This window comes from Trichechus manatus, unplaced genomic scaffold, assembly GCF_000243295.1.
Source record: "Trichechus manatus latirostris isolate Lorelei unplaced genomic scaffold, TriManLat1.0 scaffold00010, whole genome shotgun sequence".
NCBI lineage: Eukaryota > Metazoa > Chordata > Mammalia > Sirenia > Trichechidae > Trichechus > Trichechus manatus.
In genome coordinates this window covers 25,559,249-25,582,466 of record NW_004443946.1, presented here as the reverse complement: position 1 = coordinate 25,582,466, position 23,218 = coordinate 25,559,249, and the positions used below count along the sequence as shown (strand labels likewise).

Sequence of the window (23,218 nt, the reverse complement as noted above, 5' to 3'; positions counted from 1 at the left end):
GGCAATGTCTGACTGCATAAATGTCCCTGGTCCCGTAAAGTTCAGAAATCCTGATTGGAGAACAGAATGTAGAGGATGTAACCAGGCATAGTGAATGCAACAGTTTCCTGCACACAACACGTGTATCTCATGTCTCTTGTATACAAAGTAATTGCATTGCCAGGTGTATAATGGTACAGTAAGTATATAACCTAACATACATATATAACCTAACATACGTGTGTCTTGACAGTCATAATAAATGCCTATGTTACTGGCTTATGTATGTACTGTACTTTCTATCGTTATTTTAATGTGATTTTCCCTACTTACAAATAAAAAGTTTATCGGATAACAGTGTATACTGTGACTCATAGGCAGCAGCATCCAATCCTGTGTCTCTTGAGTGTAGTAGTGTTATCTCTCTGTTTAATTTTCTTTTGAAAATATTATCATGAAGTGCACCATAGCTCCCAAATGCAGCAAAACCAGTACTAGTGATAGCAGCAGCAAGAGGCAAAGGAGAAGTATTGATTTGGAAGTGAAACAAAAAGTTATTAAACACAAAGGTAGAAAATGAGTGAATGCTATTGCTTGTGATTTGGGCTTGTTCGTACAATGTCCAAATCACATACCCTCCTATTCCACAGAATGTATCATGGACATTAAGCGATGCATGGCTGTAGTGTGTCTTGCTTTTCTAATGTAATCTGACAACCCACTCTGTCTTTCAATTGAGGTATTAAGACCATTTATATTTAATGTGATTATTGTTATACTTATGTTAAAATCCATCATTTTGCTACTTGTTTTCTATTTATTCTGTCTGTTGTTTGTTCTCTTTCCTCTTTTTCTGCCTTCTTTTGGATAAATGGAACTTTTTTATGATTCCATTTTATCTTATTTGTTTACTTATAAACTATAATTTTTGTTATTTTAGTGGTTACTTAGTGCTTATGGTATACATCTTTAAGTAATTACAGTTTATCTTCAAGTAATTCTATACTACTTCTTTAACTAATTACAGTTTAACTTCATGTGATATTATACGACTTTACACACAGCATAAGAACTCTGTAATAGTATTGGGATAGATAGAATAATGACTCCCCAAAGATATCCAGAACCTGTGAATATGTTACCTTATGTGGCAGAGGAGATTTGGTAGAGTCTTGATTAAGACTCTTGGTAACTCTTGGTTAAGAGTTTTGAGATAAGGAGATCATCCTGGGGTATCTGGGTGGGGAGGAGGCAATATATTTATAAGTGTCCTCGTAAGAGGGAGGCAGGATGTTCAGAGTCAGAGCAGGACACGTGATGATGGGAACAGAGGTCAAAGTGATGCAGCGGAAGAAGGAACCATGAGCCAAGGAATTTAGGTGGACTTTAGAAGCTGGAAAAGAAAAAGAAATGTATCTCCCCCAGAGCCTCCAGAAGGAATACAGTCCTTCCAACACCTTGCTTTTAGACTACTGAACCCCTTTTTGGACTTCTGATTTCCAGAACTGTAAAATAATAAATTTCTGTTGTTTTAAGTCTCTACATTTGTGATAATCTTTTTACATCAGCAATAGGAAACTGATGCAAGTATACTTCTATTTTTCCCCAGCTATTCTTTGTTGTCATACGTTTTCATTTTACATATAATATAACCTCCACACTACATTGCTATTATTTTTTTGTTTAAATAGTCAATTATCTTTTAAAAAGTTTTAAATAATGAGAAAAACATCTTATATAATTACTTATGTACTTAACAATTTCTAATGCCGTTCATTCCTTTGTGTAGATACAGATTTACTTCTGGAATCATTTTCCTTCTGCCTAAAGGTCTTTAACATTTTTTGAAGAATATGTCTGCTGCTTATGAATTCTTTCAGCTTTTGTATGTCTGAAAATATCTTTAGTTTGCCTTAGGTTTTGAAATTTTTTTTGCTGCTTATAGAGTTATAGGTTAAAAAGTTCTATTTTTCTTTCAGAACTGTAATGATTTGGCTACACTCTTTTCTTGCTTCCATTGTCTCTGATGAGACATCTGCTGCCATTCTTACCTTTGTTCCTTTGTGTAACATGTCTCTTTGCTTTGGCTGCTTTTAATGTTTTCTCTTATCATTCATTTTGAGCATTTTGATTATGTCATATGCCTTGGTATAATTTTCTTGTGCTTGAGTTTTGTTGAACTTACTGGATCTGTGGATTTATCATTTTAATCAAATTTGGGCATTTTTCAGTAATTATTTTTTCAAATATTTTTCTTCCCCCTTTCCCCTTTGGGAACTCCAATTACATATATACTAGGCTACTTGAAGTTGTCCCACAGCTCACTGATGCTCTGTTATTTATTTACTTATTTTTAATTCTCTTTTCCCTGTGGATTTCATTTTGGATAGTTTCTATTGCTGTCTTTTCAAGTTCACCAATCTTGTCTTTTGCAACGTCTCATCTGTCGTTAGTTCCATTCAGTGTATTTTTCATTTCATATACAGTAGTTTTAATTTTTGCACGTTTGATTTGAACCTTTAAAATATATATTTTATATTTCTACTTAACTTTTGAACATATAGAATAAAAATGATAGCGGGTTTAATATCCTTGGTACAAATTCTAACATTGGTGTCAGTCCTGCATTGGTTTCAATAGATTGATTTCTCTCTCATTATAGATCATTATTTTCCAACTTCACATGCCTTGTAATTTTGGATTAGATGCCAGATATTGTGAATTTTACCTTGCTGGGTGCTGTATATTTTTTTATGCCTATGAATATTCTTGAGCGTTGTTCTGGGACGTAGTTATATTCTTTGGAAACAGTTTGTTCCTTTCTTATCTTGCCTAAGATTTGTTAGGCAGAACTGAAACAGTGCTTAGTCTAGGGCTAATTATTCCTGTTTAGTGAGGCAAGACCCTTCTGTGTTCTCTACCTATTACCCCATGAATTATGAGGTTTTCCATATTGGCTGGAAGCAGAGTATTCCCAGACCTGTGTGAGAACCAGGCAGTGCTACCTTTAATCTTTTTGGGTGGTTCTCTCTCCAGCCTTGGATAGTTTCCTCACAAGCATGTGCTGGTAAGTACTGAGCTGAATAATAGAGGGGGATCCTCTGCAATCTCCACAGTTCTCTCTCTTGGCAGCTATCTTCTGTTTACAACTCTATCCTGAAAATTCTAGTCACCTTGGTCTGCCCAGACTCTCAGCTCTGTCTCTTAGACTCAGACTCAGGGAGTGTGCTTGGCTCCACCTGTGGACCTCCTCCTTGTGCTGTGATCTGGAAACTCTTTCAAGGGAGTAGCTGGGGCAATAATAGGGCTCATGTCATTTGTTTCCAGTGTCTTAGGGATCACTGTCCTTCACTGCCAGTGTTATGAAAACTGTTGTTTCATATGTTTTTATTTCTCTGTTCTGGTTTCAGGAAGGAGGGTAAATCTGGTCCTTTAAACTCCCTCTTAGCCAGAACAAGTATGCTTTTTAATTTTTTATTTAATTTAGCTTTGTAATTGTAAAATATTTACATAATTCTGAAGTCAAATCTGTAAGGCATGGTAGACTCAGAGAACGTCTAGCTTTTATTCCTGTCCTTTTATTCTGTTCCTTCTCTCTCCCTGTATGTGACTTCTTATTGTTATTACTATTATTTCATTTATGTCCTCTCTACAGATAATACCTTTCTTATTTTAGTTTTTGGTTTATCCTTCCATTAAAAAAATCATGTTCAAACACACATATATATGTGTCTATGCATATATCCCATTTGTTAGATAAGTGATAGTATATTGTATACACTATTCTCCATTTTGCTCTTTTCACTTAATATATCCCATTGCGGTGTATATCCCCCCACCTCTCTTTCTCTTTTATGGCTTTGCAGTAAAACGTTGTGTGATTATACTATTGTTTATGCAACCAGGTCCCTGTAGATGGACATTTGGATTATTTCCAGTCTTTTTCTAGTATAGAAAATTCTATAATAAATACATATTTTTGTATTTTTGCTTGCAAATTTGTGACAAAAATTCCTAGTAGTGGAATTGCTGGGGGAAAGAACAAATGCATATGTCATTTTGCTAGATATGTCAAATTCCCCTTCACGTGGTTGTACCATTGTGCATTCCCACCAGAAGTGCATGAGCACGGTAGGCATATTTCTAACAACAGAATGGTTCATCAGCACGGTAGACTGCTTCGCGGCAGGGTGAAGACTAGAATTATTGAAACAGAGGCTAGGTAGGGTCCATTTGTTAGGGGTATTGTCAAGAATGCATCAGGTAAGTGCTGGACACAATAACCTGTAACTTTCCTCTCCACATTACAATCCTATTAATCTTTTAAAAAAATTCTTCTGAGAAACTTAGAAAACATGTCCTGGTGGTTTTTCTTCTTCTCTACACATTTTGTATGCCTTATTACAATGCTTTTATTTTACCAGGATGCATTTCTTTCTGAGAAATTATAGTTGGTGATGTGGTAGGAAAGGGAAAATAAATTCCATAAGAAGTAGTTTGGTGGGGGTAGGGTAGGTAGGCTAGGGGCTCTTTTCCTGATGACTTTGGTGTGGGGAGCTACTTTCCCATAAGGGCAGGACTCTGGGTTTCAAGCCTGTAGTATTTAGACCAGCAATGGAATGGCTCAGTGGGGAGTTACGTAGGACAGTGGAGAGGTTATGAGCTTGCGCTATGGACTAGACTATCCAGGTTATTATCCCCCTTATGAGCTGTATGGTCTCATTCTTTAAATGTCTCATAAGGTTGTGGTCATGATGGGATGAGATAACAGTGAGTGTAAAGTGCTAGCCTAGCACAGAGTAAGAGCCCAGTAAATGTTAGCTGCTGTTTCTGTATCAGCATTTGAATGAGATGGAACCAGTGAAGGGCTTGGGAATCCTGAAACAGAGCAGGCACATGGCATTCTGGATTCATGGTTCATCTTGGCAGGGCAATCTTGATACCTTGGTCATCTGGGTTGGATCCTAGAGAGACAGAAGCTCAGGAAGAGGAGTAAAGGGGGTGGTTGGTGAGCTAGGCAGAGAGCCATGGTGAGTGCTGTGGGTGTAGTACCAAGTGCCCAGAGCTTCAGACTTTCAGGGAAGAGCAAAGCCATAGTGGCCTGGTTTGGTCTGGGAAGGCTTCACTGAAGTCAGAGAAGCTCTTAAGTGGCCAAGAGGAGGAGGGCAGAGCACCAGGGAAATGGCCTTGATAAAGTGCTTGTGAAATACATCTTGCCCACTTCTCAGGCCTCACCTAGGGGCTTATTAGACATTCCTCCAGCTCTGTAGAGTTGGTCCAAATTGGTGTTTTCAACCATCACACATTGATGGAGTACCTATCAATGTGCTGGGCCTTGGGAATAGAACTATGAGTAAGATTTGATCTAGTGCTAAGTTCTTAACGGGGGGAGCTTTTCAAACTACAACTGCCTGGGTCTCTCTCTGAGATTCTGGTTCCATAGGATTGGGCTGGGGCCCAGACACCTTCCCTTTTCAATAAGTACTTGTGCAGTTCTGATGTCCAGTCTTGGTGAAGAATTCCTGGCTCATGTCACTGACTCATGTCATGTGGAAGCTGTTAAGGACCCGTAGTGGTGTTACGTGGTAGGAGCAAGATGTGACAGAGTTCTTTAAATGATGGTGATGGCCTGGAGAGAAGCCTCCTGTTCCATCCCTTTCCTGTCCAGGATGGGGTTGGATGGGGGCAGACGATGAAAGGGAAGCAGCTTTTGGAGTCTTAATTTGAGGACTTCAATCTGGTTGCCACAGTTCTGAGAAGGTGTAGTCACTGCCTCTTTTTTCCAACTCCCACTCCTCTCAAGCTCTTCAGCTTCTTTGTTGGCTTTCTTTCAGACCCAAGTGGGTAAATGGGATGGAGGATTGGGATGCAGATGATGCTTGTTTGCATATGATTCAGGAAGGTAGATTTTGATTCAAAACAAGGATAGAGGTAAAACTCTTTATCATAATAAGAGTTGGCCAACAACAGAGCTGTCTGTCTTGTGAAATAATGAGCTTTCCATTGCAGGGACTTTTCAAACAGCAGCTGCCTATCCAGTCTCTGAGATGTTGCAAAGGGAACTCTTCCCTAGGTGGGCTTGAACCGCTAATGCTCAACTCCGATTGGGGGGAGAGGAAGCCACTCCAATTCATTTCTTCCCCATTTTAAACCCTGCTCCTATCTTGTATCATCCTTCCTTCTCTTTTCTGTCCCATTTCATCTTCTGAATTCTTAATAGCTCGTGTTGTATCTGCCAGAGATGCCCACAACCCTCAGGATCCACCTGCTTGTCTGTGGACAATGCATATAACAAGCTATTTGTCAGGAGTCTGCTGACCATATAGGCATTAAACACATCATGCCAAATTTCTCCGCGGAGCCAGTGTGTAAGGTTCTATGTGGATGTGTATGTGTGTGTGTGTGTGTGTGTGTGTGAGTTTATCATTCCTGTGCTTGCACATGAGCATGAGTGTTGTAATTGGAGTTGCAGCTCAAAGTAACAAAAAGCAGTTTGCTTAGTGGGGTGTGTGAATGGCGTGGGGGTGGGGTATAGCTGTGGCCTTGGTTACCAGGGAGGACTGTTCCCCCATCTTGTCTGCTACCTCTCCTTTCCCCTCCTCCAAATTCTTCCTTAGCCCCAGGCTCACTGCTCAAGGTTAATTTCCCCAGCTGCAGCTGTGACTCCATCCTCCTCCTCCTGCCTCCTCCTCCTCCCTCCTCCATCTACCACACACACATGGGCTTTGAGTTTAGTGCCTCCTGTTCTAATGAGATAAACAACATAACTGTCATGAGGCTTTGCTCTTCCCCCTTAAGTGGAACTCTAGGGCTGGATGCATTGTCCCTATAAAGGCACCATGGTGTCTGTCATCTTAGCGAGGAGGGTAAGGAAGGAGGCAGGGCACCCCTAGAGGGCTTTTGAGGCCATGTGCTGTGGATTCAAAGCAGACATCCAAGGAAGGCCTGTTTCCATCCTTGTGCTAAAGGCGCAAATGGCAGCATGGACAGGGTGGATGTGGACCCAGGCATGGCACGTGGGCATAGGGTCCAAGACTCTTTTTGTCAGCTAAACTCACGATAATAACTGACATTTGTACAAGGCGTCATGGTTATAAAGAGCTTCCTCTTGACTATGTTAATCCCCATGACAGCTCTTATAAAGAAGATACTATCATCACCCTTATTTTACAGATGAGAAACAGGTCCAGAAAGGTGCAATATTTCCAAGGTGACAGTGGTGGCACTAGGACTCACGTGCGCTTCCTCTGCTCCAGGAACTTCTCCAATCCACCAGAGGAATGTAAACAATGAAACAAAAACAGTCCCCATTTCTGGACATCCAAACTACTTAGGCCTCTCCCAGGAGAGCAGGCCTTCAGCCACAAGCTTAGTGGCCTGAGGCTGCCTCAGTGCCACTGATCAATAATGTGAAGTGATCATAGTCTCTGGGAGGGTGTATGGCCTGGAGAAGCTATTGACAAGTTTCACCTCTTGCCGCTTAGACCTTTGGAGTGTGCCAGATGGATCTGCTCCTTCTCACTCACTTGCTTTTGGTCAAGTTGGAAATACTAGGAAGCAGCTTACAGGGCAAGAAGGGAGCCTAAGACAAAGAGTCTGCCATGATGGGGTGAGTAGGGGAGGGCTCTGGGCTCAGTTCTGAGCTCACCTTCCAGGGCCCCTCTTGGATGGTTTGGATCTGAGCAGATGAGTCCCCTGGAGCTAGGAACAGCAGGGCTAGTGGTCATTCATTTCCTGCATTTCTGAGTCCAGTTCCATTCTGGCTGAATTTGTATGGTAAGTATTTCTTGATATGCCAGGCACTGTGTTAAGTGTTGGGGACACTAGAGATGGGCATAGTTCCTTCTGTCCTGGATCTTATAAAACCAATGGGGGAGGTAGCCAGTAAGCAGATAATTAATGACACCACTTTGAGGGGAAAGTATAGGGAACTTTGAGATTCGACAGGAAAGACCATAAAACCAGTCTTGGTACATCAGAGAAAACATCCAAGCAGTAACTAGATGATGCTTAGACATACAGCGGTTCTCAGTCAGCCATTGGAAGAATCTGTAAAGTTCTTTTAAAAATTGTTGACTGATTCTCCCATCCCACCTACATTCTGATTGGGTAGGTTTGGCATAGATTGTGGGCATTGGTATTTTTAAGATGTCTTGCACGTGATTTTGGTTTTGGCTTGGGTTAAGCATCCCTAACCCAAGAAGAGTTGAGTGGGGATTGGTGGGACCAGTTGTGGGATGTGGCAGTTCTGGGATGTGGAGGAGCAAGTCAGGCCTTGTGCTTGGCCTTCTCTGGGATTCTGGGGAACACTAGCCTCAGAGGTGGCATGAACATCTGGAAGGGACCCAGAATCCATATAGCCATTCAGGGATTTCAGGACCAGAGATGGCATGGGCCTGGAGTGAACCACATCAGAAACCTTGGGCTATTCCCAGTGAAGCCTTGCCTCAAAGAGAGGTCAAAACGGGACCTCCCATGGGAGAGAGAGCAAATCCTGTTTTGTTTGACTCACTCGTTTTTCTATAAATCAGGCACAAGTCTGGTCCTCAGAGCTCAGGGAGCTCAGAGCTTCCAAGACCCTCCTAAGGTACAGAAGCCCATGAAGTTATCAACAAAATCAAGTATTAGGATGATTTTTAGAAATGACTAGCCCATTAGGCCATCAGTTCATGAGAACGCCAGTGACTGTGACAATATCAGGGGTTTTACTAGAGACTCTAGTCTCCATCACACTTAGTGGTTTCTGTCATAGTTATCAAGTGCTGCTGTAACAGAAATACCACAAGTGGAGGCTTTAACAAAGAGAAGTTTATTCTCTCACAGTCTAGTAGGCTAGAAGTTCGAATTCAGTGCATCAGCTCCAGGGGAAGTCTTCTTTCTTTGATGGCTGTGGATGAAGGTCCTTGTCATCAATCTTCCCCTGGTTCAGGAGCTTCTCAGGCGCAGGGAGCCCGAGTCCAAAGGATGCACTCTGCTCCCGATGCTGCTTTCTTGGTAGTCTGAGGTCCCCCTGTCTCTCTGCTCACTTCTCTCTTTTGTATCTCAAAAGAGATTGGCTTCAGACACAATCTAATCTTGTAGATCTCATCAACATAACTGCTGCTAATCCACCTCATTAACATCATAGTGATAGGATTTACAGCACATAGGAAAATCACATCAGATGACAAAATGATGGAAATCATGCAATACTGGGAATCATGGCCTAATTGATGGCAAACTTGATATACATATTTTTGGGGGACACAATTTAATCCATGACATTTTCTAAGAATTATAGGGGAAGTGTCAGAACCCCCTACTTGCTCGTAGTCTTTCAACCTGTGGGAGCAGCTGTGTGATTAAAAATGATGCTTTGCACGTAATGAACAGTTTGGTTTGTTTAATGTTGGGATAGTTTGCCCCTGCTTCAGACCCAACCCAATGAATGGTAGAGGTGACTGGTAAAAATGAAAAATGAATGAATGGACAGCAATGAAACTTTGTAGATTTTCTCTGTGAAAGGCATAAAGCGAAGCCAGTTTCTCTCTTAACTTTTAAAGGTCCCCAAACAGCAGATAGGAATGAGGTTCTGATGCTTTCTGAACTCCATGATCCTATCTCTAGGCCGTGGCACTCTCATGTGAGATTTCCTGCATCTAACAGCTGCCAATTGTCACATTTATCTGCAGAAGACAGAGTTGTAAACTTAAAAGTCAAACCGAAACATATTCATTCATTCAACAAATATTTAGTTTGGTTCTTCTATGTGTCAGGTATAGCTCTGGTTCTAGGGATTCTGATGGGAACATTCAACATCCCTGGCCTCACTAAGCTTTTCATTCTAGCTAGGGTTGGTTGGTTGGTTTGCTTGGTTATTTTGGGGTGCACAAGACAATCTTTTTAGACTGCTAATCACCTAGCTGGAGCCCTGGTGGCACAGGGGTTAAGAGCTATAGCGAGCTACGGCTTCTAACCAAAAGGTCAGTAGTTCACATTCACTAGCCACTCCTTGGAAACCCTATGGAGCAGTTGTACTCTGCTCTATAGGGTCTCTCTGAGTCAGAATGGACTCCACGGCAATGAGTTTGGTTTGGTTTGGGTTTTAATGATCTAGCCAGTCTTCAGCACTTTCCTCTTCTCCCTTATGCCTCTATTCCCCGCCCTTTTCTTTGGGAATAGACCATGGTTTAGTGTGGAGAGTCCACATTCCTCCAAGGACTCTGGCTGCCACAGAGCCATAAGAGGGGTGTCTGATGACACCACTCTCAAGGCCCCTCAGGGGGTACTTGGCATAAGAGGTGATACTAGTGTGGAGCTTTGGTGTCAAAGGCCAAATAAAAATGGTGAGTCTGATTGAAAGGCAGTGTGGTACGTAAGCCCTGGCAGGTGGCCAGGGAAGTGCAGGTATGCTGGCCCTGCAGGCCCATGGAGGCTGGTTGCCAGAGTAGGCTTGTATTCTGACAGAGGTTGCATAGGGCTCCCTTTGGCTTCAGCATGCTGCCAGCAGCTAACGGTGGGTAGGGTAAGCCAGTAAGTAGAAGAACTGACTCCTTGATCTGTTTTCTTGAAATACTTGACAATCCAAGATGTCCACAGAGTGAGCAGACTGACTTCTGCTGCTCCACCTTGAAGGGAGCCTGCTCAACCTCGACCTAGACAGAGGGGCAGTAGCTGGAGCTCATTGTCCTTGGAAATACTATAGAGACGTTGACTCTGAAGGCTTCTCTTGTGGTCTGAAGGTCCCTCTGACACTCCCCCCAGGCCAAGAGAGCAGAACTGGTTTGATACAGATGATGGCTCTTTTTGGCCTGGGCTTACTGGGACAGCATGGTGGAGCAAACAGAGCAAGGGTCCAGGGGTCAGCTCCATTCTGCTTTGGTTCTACCATCAACCAGCTGTGTGACCTTGACAAGTCCACCTCTCTAGCCTTCAATTTCCTCTCACTGTGAATGAGAGAGTTGGACAGGGTGGTTTCTGAGGCCCCTTCCAGCCTGGAGCCTTTAACCTTTACACTGTTTCTGTCCACAGGCCTTGCCCCGGGCCAGCTGTACACATACCCTGCCCGCTGCTGGCGCAAGAAGAGACGATTGCACCCGCCTGAGGATCCAAAGCTGCGGCTGCTAGAAATAAAACCTGGTCAGTGCCCTAGAGCTTGGCTTTGCCTGTGATGGGAGAGGTGGGGAGGGCTGGGCTGGGCCCAGGCCAAGGATGGTTTGCTCATTTTTCATAGAGCTGATTTTTCCAGGAGAGAAAACATGCCCCATGGTGCTCGAAGGTGTGCCGCTATTGTGCATGCTGTCAGGTATGAGTGTGTCCACCTGAGCTTCTCTCCCCTCCAAGTGTCTCATATCCCAGAGGAGTAGAACAAGCAGCAGCGGGGTGGTAACAGGCCCAGGTTGAATGACTTTCCTGACAGAGCTGAAGGAGCTGCAGCTTGGTTGGGTCATGTGATACCTTCCTTGTGGCCTCAAGTAAAGAAACCACATCCAGGGTTGTGCATTCCTTAGGAGAAGAGAGTGAACCTGTGTACCCTCTCTCTTCCCTACCCTGTATGAACTTCTGGAGCATCTTACCTGGAAAGGGGCCGGTATGCTAAAAATAGAACCCACCTTGGACATGGACATGGAAGAGTCTGAATTCAAAATTTCCCACTAGGTGACATGGATTGTTTTGTGATCATGCAGAAGGAATTGGCTGGTTTGTCTTGATTACCAATTTGTTATGGCAGTGCTGACTACATGGCTCTACCTGGGTTGTAACAAGGCCAAGTGATTGCCCTGGCTCCTTAGCTTTAAGGAGACCCATTTTTTTTTTCGGGGGGAGGGGGGGGCGGTTCCCAGGAGCTAAGATGTGACCTCAGGATGGTGGGAGCAGTGCTGCCAAGTGGCACAAATACAGAGTTGAGATGTTCCTTCCCATTGTCACCAAGGTGATGCTGGCTGTGCCCTCACTTCTTCCTTTCCACGCTGTCCAGGCTGCTTTTACTCTGCAAAATCTCTACTTACAGTTGTTCAGGGTGCTTTCACTCATAGCTCCATGGTTAAGACTTCCTGGATTGTTCACTTCAGCCCAGATTTCTCTTGTGTAAAGTTTTATTTGTTAGGGATGGGTTGGGGGGCTGGATTCTTCAATGTGCTCCATCCAAGTTCTCAAGTGTCCTTGTACCATTATAAACCACAATTTATAGACTTGCAAACATTCCAGGGTGATGATTAAGGTTGTTCCAAACCCACTGAGATGCAGGCTGCAGCATGGTCTAGTCAAAATATAATGTAAGCCACATGTCATTTTAAATTTTCTAGTAGCCGCATTAAAAAAGCAAAAAGAAACGGGTGAAATTAATTTTAATATATTCTATTTAACCTGATATATAAAAAGGTTATCGTTTCAGTATATAATCAAAATAAAAATTATTAATGAGATACTTTACTTTTTATGTTTTGGTATTGTCTTTGAATTCCAGTGTGTATTTTACCCACCACATTTCAAGTGCTCAATAGTCAAATGTGGCTGGTGGTGCCAGTATTGGGCAGCATGGTTCTAGAAATACACACTCCACGTGTGGTCCTGACCAGGAGCAGGGCCATCACTTGGGAGCTTGTTAGAGAATCTTAGGCCTCAACCCAGACCTGCTGAGTCATAATTTGCATTTTAACAAGCTCTGCAGGGGATTGGAATGCACATTGAAGTTTGAGAAACAGTGGCCTTGACGGTGGCCAGACCACAAGGGAGCCTGGCATGATTGCACATCACCTACCTTTCTGAATTAAGCATGACAAATACTAGTCAATACGAATGGTTCATTCTGAGGGAGGCCCTCCTTCTTTACCTCATCTCCATGGTCCTGGTCCCGTGGACGTGGCGTGGACGAATGATGTGCAACCTCTGGTCTGGCCTTACCTGAACCACTTTAATTCTACTCCATTTAGAATCCCGCAGTGGATACCGCAGCAGGAGGACAAATACATGTTGGGTTCAGCATGTGGTCTTTGGGGAAGGATGTGTCTCCTTGTTTGAGTACATGAGCCCTCTGGGTATATTTCCCCATCTGTAAAATAGGCACAGTGGTATCCCGGATTCCCAGCTAGGTGTTCACGTCAAACAAGTCATATGTGATAACATTTGCCCTTGTTTACCCTTTTAATTAAAACATTTAGAAAATTTGCTTGATTTTGAGTAGGTAATACAGTCACAAATTTTGACGTTCAGAAGATAAAAGGGATGTATTGTACAGTGAAAAATCAGACCCAGTCTCGCGAGAAGCAGTCAGTGGTACAAGTTTCTTGAGAGTCTCTTCAGAGTTAGCCTTTGCACACATTGGGAATTACATTTATATAATTTTCCTCTCCTCTTTTTTTTTTTTTTTTAACACAGCATAACCACCTTGCGTTTTTCCCTTTCACTTAAAAATGTGCCTTAGACATTGACCATATCAATATATAAAGAGTTTTCTCATTTCTTTTTTACAACTACGTAATATTCGATTGTACCGTGTTTTATTTAACCAGGCTGTTTCCAATTCTTGTTTCTAGTATCTGTAATTTAACTAGTGATGCAATGAATATTTTGTACATATCTGAGGATATCTCATATGCAATTTGTTAATTTAAAGCATTTCATTATAAATACTTGACCTTAATTTTAAAGTATTAGTCTTTACTCGTAACGTCTATATAAAAAGTCTTTATTAAGTATACTTTCTATCAGGTGAATTGGATTTTCTTTCATAAAATCAAAGGCATTTAGTGCTATAAAATATCTTAGACATCCTTAACTCCAACTCCTTATTTTATTGAGGTTCAGAGAGGTTAAGAGCCTTGCTCAAAGCCACACAGCAATTCCTGAGGCATTCAGCAGCAAATTCAGGTTGCTTGATTTCCCTGTTCAATGCTTTTTTCTGCTCCCTCATTCTGCTGATAGGTATACTAACTGAAAAAAACCGAGAACTTTAATGAGACTTTTTCCCTTAAAAACTTTATTTTATGTAATAAATATTAATTATCAAAATACACCAAGAGATAGTTAGAATTCTTTTGGTCATAAATGTCAGAAACTAAAGTCGAGCTGGCCTAAGCCAAAAAAAAAAAAAAAAGGGAAACTGGTTCATGTAACAGTAAATCCAGGAGTTCACCTGAATTCAGGCATGGCTGCATCCAGGGCCTCCAACAGTGTAGTGAGGATTCTGTGCCTCTTTTCGCCCCTAACACTTTCCTCTCTCCTGGGACAGGCAAGATGGCCACCAGCAGCCCCAGATTTGGCAACCACCACCCCCTGCAGGAAGGCAGTCCCCTTCAGTAGCTGTGGCAGAGAAGTTCAGGGAAGATGATTATCTGGCTAGGTTTATATGCGCTCTGCCAATCATTGTCACCCAGGGAAAGGGTCACTCCGATTGTTTTGAATAGTAGTAATCAAAACCAGTGTCTGAACAGTATGCTGTAGTTTACAAAGCCCTTTACAAAGCATTTTCATACACATCACTTCCTTTGGTCCTCCCCACAGTCCTGGTAGATAGAGAGGGAAGGGGTAAAGGTGTTATAAGCCCATTTTATAGGTGAGAGAAGCCGGACTGTGGACAGAGCCACGGAGAGTTTACTGTGCTGCTCACATATCTGAGAACCAACAGTCCCATTGTTGGTGGAACTGAGGCAAGAAGCTGCTTTTCGAACGTCTGGTTCTTCTGTCCACAGAGATTTACTTCGGGAATGCTGCCCTCCCAGTATTCACATCTTGCCTATGGCTGAACAGGGAACAGCTGGGGTCACAGCTGACTTTGGACCAGCTCCAGCCTTGGGCCTTAATGCCATGTGAAGGTAGGGAAAAAGAAGACCCCTAGGCTGGCAGTTTGCTGTAGCCAAGTCTTTACCATCACATCATGTTTGTGTCTGTGCTTGTTTGAAAGGCTTCCTTGGCCTCTGCCCCACGCATGAGGCAGAACAGGTGGCACCAGGTCTCAGGTGGTTAAGGCCTGGCCATGGAGATGGTCAGGGTCATGTGGGAGGACTCTCTTTGGAAAGATGAGCACCAGAGATGAGGGATGCGCCCTCAGAGGCATAGCTGTGTCCCAAGGTGGGAAAAGATCCCGGCAGACTTGGGTTCATCCGAGGTACGCTTCTTATTCTACGCTAGCACCCAGGTACTGAGAAACAATAAACAGCCCAGGGATGGAATAAATAGCTTTTCAAATGACAGAGCTTCTTCTCAGATGAACTTATTCCCCCTCTTTAAGTAATCAGACCTACGGCTAAGCCTACTTTTAAAAAACTCAAAAAACAAAACAAAACGAAAACCAAAAAGCAATTCGCCCACTGTCTTTTCCGGATCCTGTTCTGAGTCTCTGTCCCAGTGGGGCAAAATCTGGCTCTCAGAATGTACAGCCACAGCGGGCTACAACTGCAGGCTGTGCAGAAAGACGCCGTGGGAGTGCCTGAGAGTCAGTGATAAGGAGCCTCGGCTGCAAAGCAGCCAGGGCCCGTCGAGAGGACATGAAGCTGCAGGACCAAAGAAATGTAACTGTCTTATCCCAGAGGTGACACAAATTTTCACTGGAATCTTTCACACGAGCCAAAATTTCAGAAGAGGGCCTTCATCCAGGGCCTCAACTAGGCCATCTGGAGCCTTTGTGCAAAAGTAGAAGGCACGCCCCTCTGGGTGGACATTTACAAAATGGCGCCTCTTCTTGTGGGTTAGTAGAGCACAAGCTGGATCTCAGCCCCTCTGTGTCCCCTTGGCAGATGACCCCATGCAGGGCACAGGTGGCTCTGTCTTCATCATTTATAAAATGCAGTTTCCAGACCGCCTGAGACCTGGTGCCACCGCTTCTGCCTCATGAGTGGGACAGAGGCCAAGGAAGCCTTTCAAACGAGCACAGACACATACCCCCTTTTTGGGGGTATGTCCTCCCTAACTACAGGATAGACTTTAATAATATTTTTAAATAACTGTCTCATTTCTGAGGAGCCCTGGAGGAACGCTTGGCTGTTAACCAAAAGTTCAGCAGTTCAAACTCACCAGCTGCTCTGCAGGAGAAAGGTGTGACAGTCTGCTTCTGTAAAGATTTACAGCCTTGGAAACCCTATGGGGCAGTTCTACTCTGTCCTGTAGGGTCGCTATGAATTGAAGTTGTCTTGACAGCAGTGGGGGTTTGGTCTTATTTCTTGTTGCATTTCATTTGGTTTAGGGAGAGCTAGATTTTTTGGTTATACTTTGGCATGTGACTCAGGGTTGTTGTTGTTAGCTGCCCCGAGTTAGCCGCCAATTCGTCACTTATTTCCCTTAGCCAGAGTCCCCGAGGAACTTGTTGCAAATTCTCTGGTTGGTGGGGGCAGTCAGCTGCGTGGGCTGACATAGAGCTTCCTAGGGCTAGAGGAGCAGGTAGGGAAGCAGAGGTGAATGGAGAGGTGAGAGATATGCTCTCTCTTATACATTAAAGTGGAATTAGGTGTAACTTGGAGGACAATGCATAGTATGTACAAAGCACACATCCTTTGATCTAGAAATTCTAATCTAGGAATTTATCTTATAAATAAATATATACTCACAATGTATAAGAATTTCCATTGTGGCATTGTTTGTAACAGCAAGAACAAATAAACAAAGAATGGAAATGACTAGAAGGTCCATCAATGGGGGATTAGTTAAATATATGATTTAAAAAAAACCCAAAAACCAAACCCATTGCTGTCGAGTTGATTCTGACACATGGTGACCCCAGGTGTTTCAGAGTAGAACTGTGCTTCATAGGGTATTCAATGGCTGTGATCTTACAGAAGTAGATTGCCAGGATTTTCTTCCATGGTGCTACTGGGTGGATTCGAACTGCCAACCTTTCAGTTAGTAGTAGAGTGCAAACTGCTAGCACCACCCTGGGCCCTACATATATGAAAGTACAGTCATAAAATGGAATACTATTCTCTCTTTTAAAAGAATGAGTAGAAAAGAAAATGGAAAAATGTCCAAGATACATTGCTAAGTGTGGGGGGAAGGAAGAAAATTGCACGACGTTATATATAATCCTCTTTGGGCAAACCTTACTGAAAATTGATAATTGATTTGCCCATCCTCGGCTGAATCTTTTTAAATTTGTGGAAACTAAGAAGACTGAGTTTATATTGAAAGAACAACCAACCACCCAATCAACCCGACCCTTTGCACCCCTCTATCACCCAGCCCCTTGTAGACACCTGTCCTCTCCTCTCTTCCTTCCCAGCCTTTGTTCATTTGTTCTTGCTGTTACAAACAGTGCCGCAATGGACATTCTTGTACATTGCAAGTATATATTTATTTACAAGATAAATTCCTAGAGTAGAATTGCTAGATCAAAGGACACTTGCTTTTTCAATACTGATAGGTACTATGCATTGTCCTCCAAAGACAAGCTCTAGGAATCTAGTTAGGTCTGTGACTCTTGAAGCCTCCCCTTGGATTCCACCATCAACACCACCCTACAATATCCTGATCTCCTGAAGGGGGGTCCCCTGATTTTTGAGAGATTGAGGGGTCACTGACCTGGAGCAGAATTGCCTTGAGGCAACCCATAACATGTAGTTTCCTTCTATGTCAGACCCTTCCGTGAGTAATGAGGACATGCCACATGCAATTTATCATGCCAACATTCAGCCTGTCCCTCCCATTGTTTCTTTGTGTTGCAGCCTGAGTCCAGCCAGCTCAACAAAAGCCAGCATCTTAGTTACCTAGTGCTGCTATAACAAAAAATACAAGTGGGTGGCTTTAAAGAACAAGAATTAATTATTTCACAGTTTTGGAGGCTGAGTCCAAATTCAAGGCATCGGCAGGGCTAGGTTCTCTCTTCCTCTGTGGGCTCTGGGGGAAGATTCTTGTCTTTCTCTGCGTTTGTAGCCCTGGGCATTTCTTGGTGTTCCTTGGTTGATTGTAGATGTATCGTCATATGGAGGCTGTCGTCCCCTGTGTATGTGCTGTGTCTAATCTTCTCTCATTATAAGACACCACTCAGGAGGGATTAGGTTTAGGATTTACCCTACTCTGGTATGACCTAATTAACATAACAAAAGAAAACCACTGTTTCCAGACAGGGTCATGTTTACAGGCTCAGGGGTTAGGACTTCAACATAACTTTTTGGGGTACTCAATTCAATCTGTAACAGTCAGGATATAATCTTGATTGGAGTTGTCCATGACCCCAGTCCCTGATATCTACTCATGGATGAGCAGAGCTGAGAGTCCTATCAGGAAACCAGGTCAGGGCAAGGGGAGGGTGATGTAGGTTCAGGAATCTTGAGGGACCTTGGAGAAGGTCTGAGGACAAGGCTGCAGAACCATCCACTTCTGGTTTCGCCCCCCACCAAAGGGCAGAGCTTATTGGGGATGATAGGACATTGTGGGGAGGGGAGCCAGATCTTGGCTGCCATTAAGTCATTCGTAGCTGGGCCCGATTAGACACTGGTGGAGGAATTCCCCAGGTCTGCTCTCCTCATCCCATCCCCCTCACTGTGAATATATGGTCCCTTCTATGTTTCTTTACTACTTGCTGAAAATGAAAATGTGTACGTGTGCGAGTAGGATGGGGCTGAGAGAGCTGGAGAGAGCTCTTTGGAATTTGAAAGCATTCTCAACGTCCCCAGGCCTATGTGTTTGTCACGCCTAACATCACCCCTCCAATCAGTCTTGAATAAACATCTTGCAACCCCCCACTTGCCTGGGCGTCTGAAGGACAACACATACAACATTATTTCTCTCTGCTCACTGACGATTGAGTTCAGTGTTCTCTGCAGCTTGCACTTGGCTGCAGAGGCGAGCGCAAGGTGTTTCATGGCTCAGACATCACAATTCATACGCCATGAAGACTCGGGCAGAGGCCTGGTGCCAGAGCAGGGCCTCCACTGGACCATTTTCTCAGTAATGGAGCTCTGTCCTTGTGAAGGGGGAACTGTGCTGGCAGGAGAGAAAAGTGGACAGTAGATATCCAGCAGAAGGCCCTGAAGCAGGACAGACGTTGGGCAAAAGCAGCTGATTAAAAACAAAGCCTTTAACTTCACTTTCATTATTTTTAATGAAGAAAAGGAAAAGACTGGGAACAAACTTTTACTTGGATCCCTCTGGATTAAATGCTCAGATAGTCTGCTTAGATCAATTTAGCATCTTTCAACCCCAGACCTTTTGGTCCCCATGGTCTAGGGCTGATATTATCTTCATTTAGAGGTTGGGAAACTGTGGCACAGAATTAGGAAGTTAATTTCCCAGGGCACTTGAGTAGGGAAGCCAAGGAAAGAACCCTAACAGGGAGCCTGCTGGAATTGGTGCCATGTTGCTCCAGGACCCAATTCACATTCATTCGGGTGTTTTGTGATCAAAAGGACTTTTCTTTCACAATAGATGGTCATTCTGCTCCCAGAATGTACCTGAGGCCTTGTAAATCCCTCTGCTCCAGGACATGGGGGTGCAGCTGGGCTCTTGGCTACCTTTGAAGGCAGCCAGAAATAGGGTTCTAGTTCTTCCTCTGGGTTTTTTATTTTGGGTAGTCACTCAGTGACTGGGGATGAATGGCCAGGATCATGGCTGCCCCACCACACGAACAGGAGGGCAGGAACCCTGAAATAGACAGCAGCCCAGGATGTCCCAAAGTCAGCCAACAAGCAAGTCACAGGGACCCTCAGAGAGGCGCCCCCCAGGGGGATAGGCCCGAGTGCCACTTGCTTGGGCAGAGGTGGAGACTGCTCCTCCCACCTGGAGTGCTGTCCCTTCCGCACTGAACTGCCAGAACTCTACAGATGGGAGCAGGCTGCGGCCAACTTCCCCAGCTTTTGAAAATCCTGCATCTTAATTAGTTCCCTACTGCTTTTGTACATGGCCCACATTTTAATAGTCTCTAGGCTTCTTCCACCATTTGCTCTCTGATGTTTGGGGTGATTTCTCTTCTCCTCAAGACGGTCCCCCTGACTCCTCCAATACCCTCCCAGTCCGGGAACAATTTAAGGAAGGAAGGCCAGTGTGCCAAGCATGTAGCCGGAGATTGATGAGCCTGTCAGCCAGCTCTCTCTGCCCCCGGCCCTCCTCCTCTGCTGTGGGCTCCTCAGATGGATGAGCTGGGTGGGGGGAGGTGAAGGAAGGGACCTGGGGAGCCTCCAGCCAGGTGTGAGCCAATGGACAACGTGACCTTCTCCTGGCCTGTTGAGGAGTCTGACTGTGTCCTTCCAAGGGAGAAGGACGCTCTGCTCCTCCCCCCCACCATCTGTCAGTGCTTATCTGCTCTGCGCGGGGGCTTGCCTGAGCTTGGTGAGGCTCGGAGAATTGATGCCTTCAAGTGCATCAGGGGGAAATGACCAGCCATTTATCTCCTTCCTGCAGTGTCAGAGCCTGCAGCCATCCATCCTGGAGGCGTGGGATGGCAGCTTCTTCCGCTCCTGTTGGCCTGATGAGTAGGGGAGCCAGAGAGAGGTGGGCAGGCCACCCTGGCCCCAACTGCGTGCCGTGACTGTGTGTGCTCCAGTGGCCTGCTCCTTTTGGCCTCCTGGCCGTCTTGGGGAAGGAGCTGGGTTTGGGGGGCTGAGTCTGGGCCTTCTTGGCACTGCTGGCATTGTGCAGGGCTCAGAGCGGGCTAGCAGAGGAGCTGGGCAGCAGTGGGATACGGCAGGGCGTGGGCACGGCTGCTGCAGAGGTCCCTCGGCTGGGCTTTGCTGATGGACCTGGAAGAGCCATGGTTACAGCATGGGTTGTCAGACGGAGGAGTTACCCTGCCACGTCATTGCCCAGTCACTTGTGTCTCTCTCCACAAGACGGTAAACACTCGGAAGGCGGGGGCACATCTGTTTCTTCGGCTGTGTCCCTGCACAGTAGATACACAGTTGTTATTTGCTATAGAGCCAATTTCGACTCATGGCGACCCCGTGTGTGCAGAGTAGAACTGTGCTCTAGAGAGTTTTTGAGGCTGTGACCTTTCAGAAGCGGATCACCAGGCCTGTCTTCCTAGGTACCTCTGGGTGGATTTGAACTGCCAACCTTTCAGCTAATAGTCAAGCACTTCATTAAAGGGATGAAGGAAGGAGCTTGTCCCGTGTTGGGTGTCCAGCGTGGAGAACGTGACTTAGCTCTCATCATCTGTTTCTCAGATGAGAAGGAATCAGAGAGGAGCTGAGCTGGGCTTCCCATCCAGTTCCCAGCCTGGCCTAGAGGCCCTGGCCCAGGTTGCCATCTTGTCACTCTTTGGTTTTCGGTCACAAGGGTCTTCACTGTGCAGAACAGCAGTGCCCTCCAGGGGAAAAGGCACCAAACAGTAATCACAAGCCTGGGTTCAAGTCCAGACCCCTCCACCCACCAGCTCTGGCTTTGAGCAAGTTACCTAACCACGGTGGGCCTCCATCCTTCATCTGTAAGATGCAGGTCATAGTGGCTTCTCTGCTCGCTTCGTGGGGTTATGGGTGGCGTGCCTGGAGGACTTAGAAAGTGTGAGGAGACACTGTGGGTGGGCCCAGGGGTCTTGACTAGCATGATTCCTGTCCCTGCACCAATGCTGTGTTTGTTGCAGGCAGCTCTCTGCCTAGCTGGGAAACTGTTTGCTGTCTGGGCTGGAATGGGAACTCCTTCTGCTGCAGAATCTTTTAAAAGGCCCAAGTCTAACATCTTATGCACTGAGGACAGAAGACCTGGTTGTGGACCCACTTTACCAGAACCACAGCTTGCACAAGCTCACGCCTTGCTCCCAGAATCTAGCCCTCTGGTATCTGTTGCCCAGGGCATAGAGCTGGACCTGGAAAGCCTTCTTCCTGCTTTTTTTTTACCTGCTCTCCCATGGTGTGAGAAGGCAAACTTGTCTGGCCAGGCCTTTTCTCCTGCCCTTGACTAGGCTGGTCCACTTTCTTCTTGGTAAACCATTCCTCTGTGGACTTGCTGTGGCATGGCTCCACACTGTTGCCCCTTTAGCACTGGGCACCTGGCCTCTACACCTGGCCTCCATCCTGGTTCCCTGTGTGCGGATACCCTCTGCTCAGGGGCAAGGGACTACTCCCCAAACTGTCCTACCCCCAGGATGGATCTGACCACTAGAATGTTATCTCCATGAGGACAAGGCTTTATTTATATGACACACAGCTCTCTCCTGAGCCCCGGGTTCAGTGTGGGGCTGAATACATATTACAGCGACCTCCTAACTGGTCTCCACTTTTCTCCCCTCACCCTCCTGCAGTTATTCTTCAGAGTGATCCTGGTAAAATATAGGCATCATCACATTACTTTTTGCTGAAAAGCTCCAGGGGATGCCACGTAGTAAGCACTTAGTAATTGTTTATTGAGTGAATGTGCACCTTCCATTGTGGCCTGCCGTGATTTCTTTCTCATTACACTCAGACTAGAAGCCAAGATCCTTGTGGTGGCCTGCAGTGCCCTTCTAGCCCCCTGTAACCCCCTGAACTGCCTCCTGCTAGTCTTCCCGGCTCACTGGGCTCTAAGCACAGGGGTCCTCCACACCACTGGCTCCTTTGCCTGGGATGGCCTTCTGGATATCAGCATGGCCTCCTCCCTCCCCTCCTTCAACCTTGCACTTTCGTGGCCACCCTTAATAGCGCCACCACCCCTCCCGCCATCCCTAATGTGCCATATTTTCCCCCTCTGCTTTATTTTTCTCCAAAGCACTGGCCGCCGTCTGTCATATGATGGGTTTCACTTGTCTATTTTATTTATTGTTTGACCCCCACTAGAATATAAGTTTTGTCCCTTTTGTTCATAGCTATGTCCCTGGCAGCTAGAACAGAGGCTGGTACATAGTAAGTAAAAACCAAACCAGTTGCTGTTGAGTTGCCTCCGACTCATGGCGATCCCATGTGTGTCAGAGTACAGCTGTGCTCCATGGGGTTTTCAATGGCTGATTTTTCAGAAGTAGATCGCCAGGCCTTTCTTCTGAGGCTCCTCTGGGTGGACTAGAATTTACAACCTTTTGATCAGCAGCCAAGCATGTGAACCATTTGCTCCACCCAGGGGATGCCACATAGTAAGTGCTTAGTAATTGTTTGTTGAGTGAATGCACAAAGCAGTGCACCTTCCTTTGTGGCCCTGCCATGATTTCTTTCCTAACCTGCAGGAGCAATGCCCACCATGGGACTGAAGCAGGGCCAGCACCTTAGCCCTCAAGCTGGGTCTCAGCCTCAGCCTTTCCTGCCCTCTTAACTGCTCCAGACCCTGCCTCTTTGCTTCCATTCTCCCTGCGCCCGTGCCCAGGCTGGGGAAAGCTGTGCCTCTACCCCTTCTGGTGGTCTGAGAGTGTCAGAGCCGAGGAGCCTTTGCCAAAATG

General features: G+C 45.2%; 1 protein-coding gene across 1 annotated transcript in view; it reads left to right on the top strand.

The window, feature by feature from the left end:
* The window catches only part of DPF3 (double PHD fingers 3), a 137,017-nt gene that overhangs the window by 36,358 nt on the left and 77,441 nt on the right, over positions 1-23,218 (top strand). Inside the window, exon 4 of the mRNA XM_023726118.1 lies at positions 10,990-11,097. Coding sequence (XP_023581886.1) covers positions 10,990-11,097 — 108 coding nt within the window. The remainder of the gene's footprint in view (positions 1-10,989; positions 11,098-23,218) is intronic.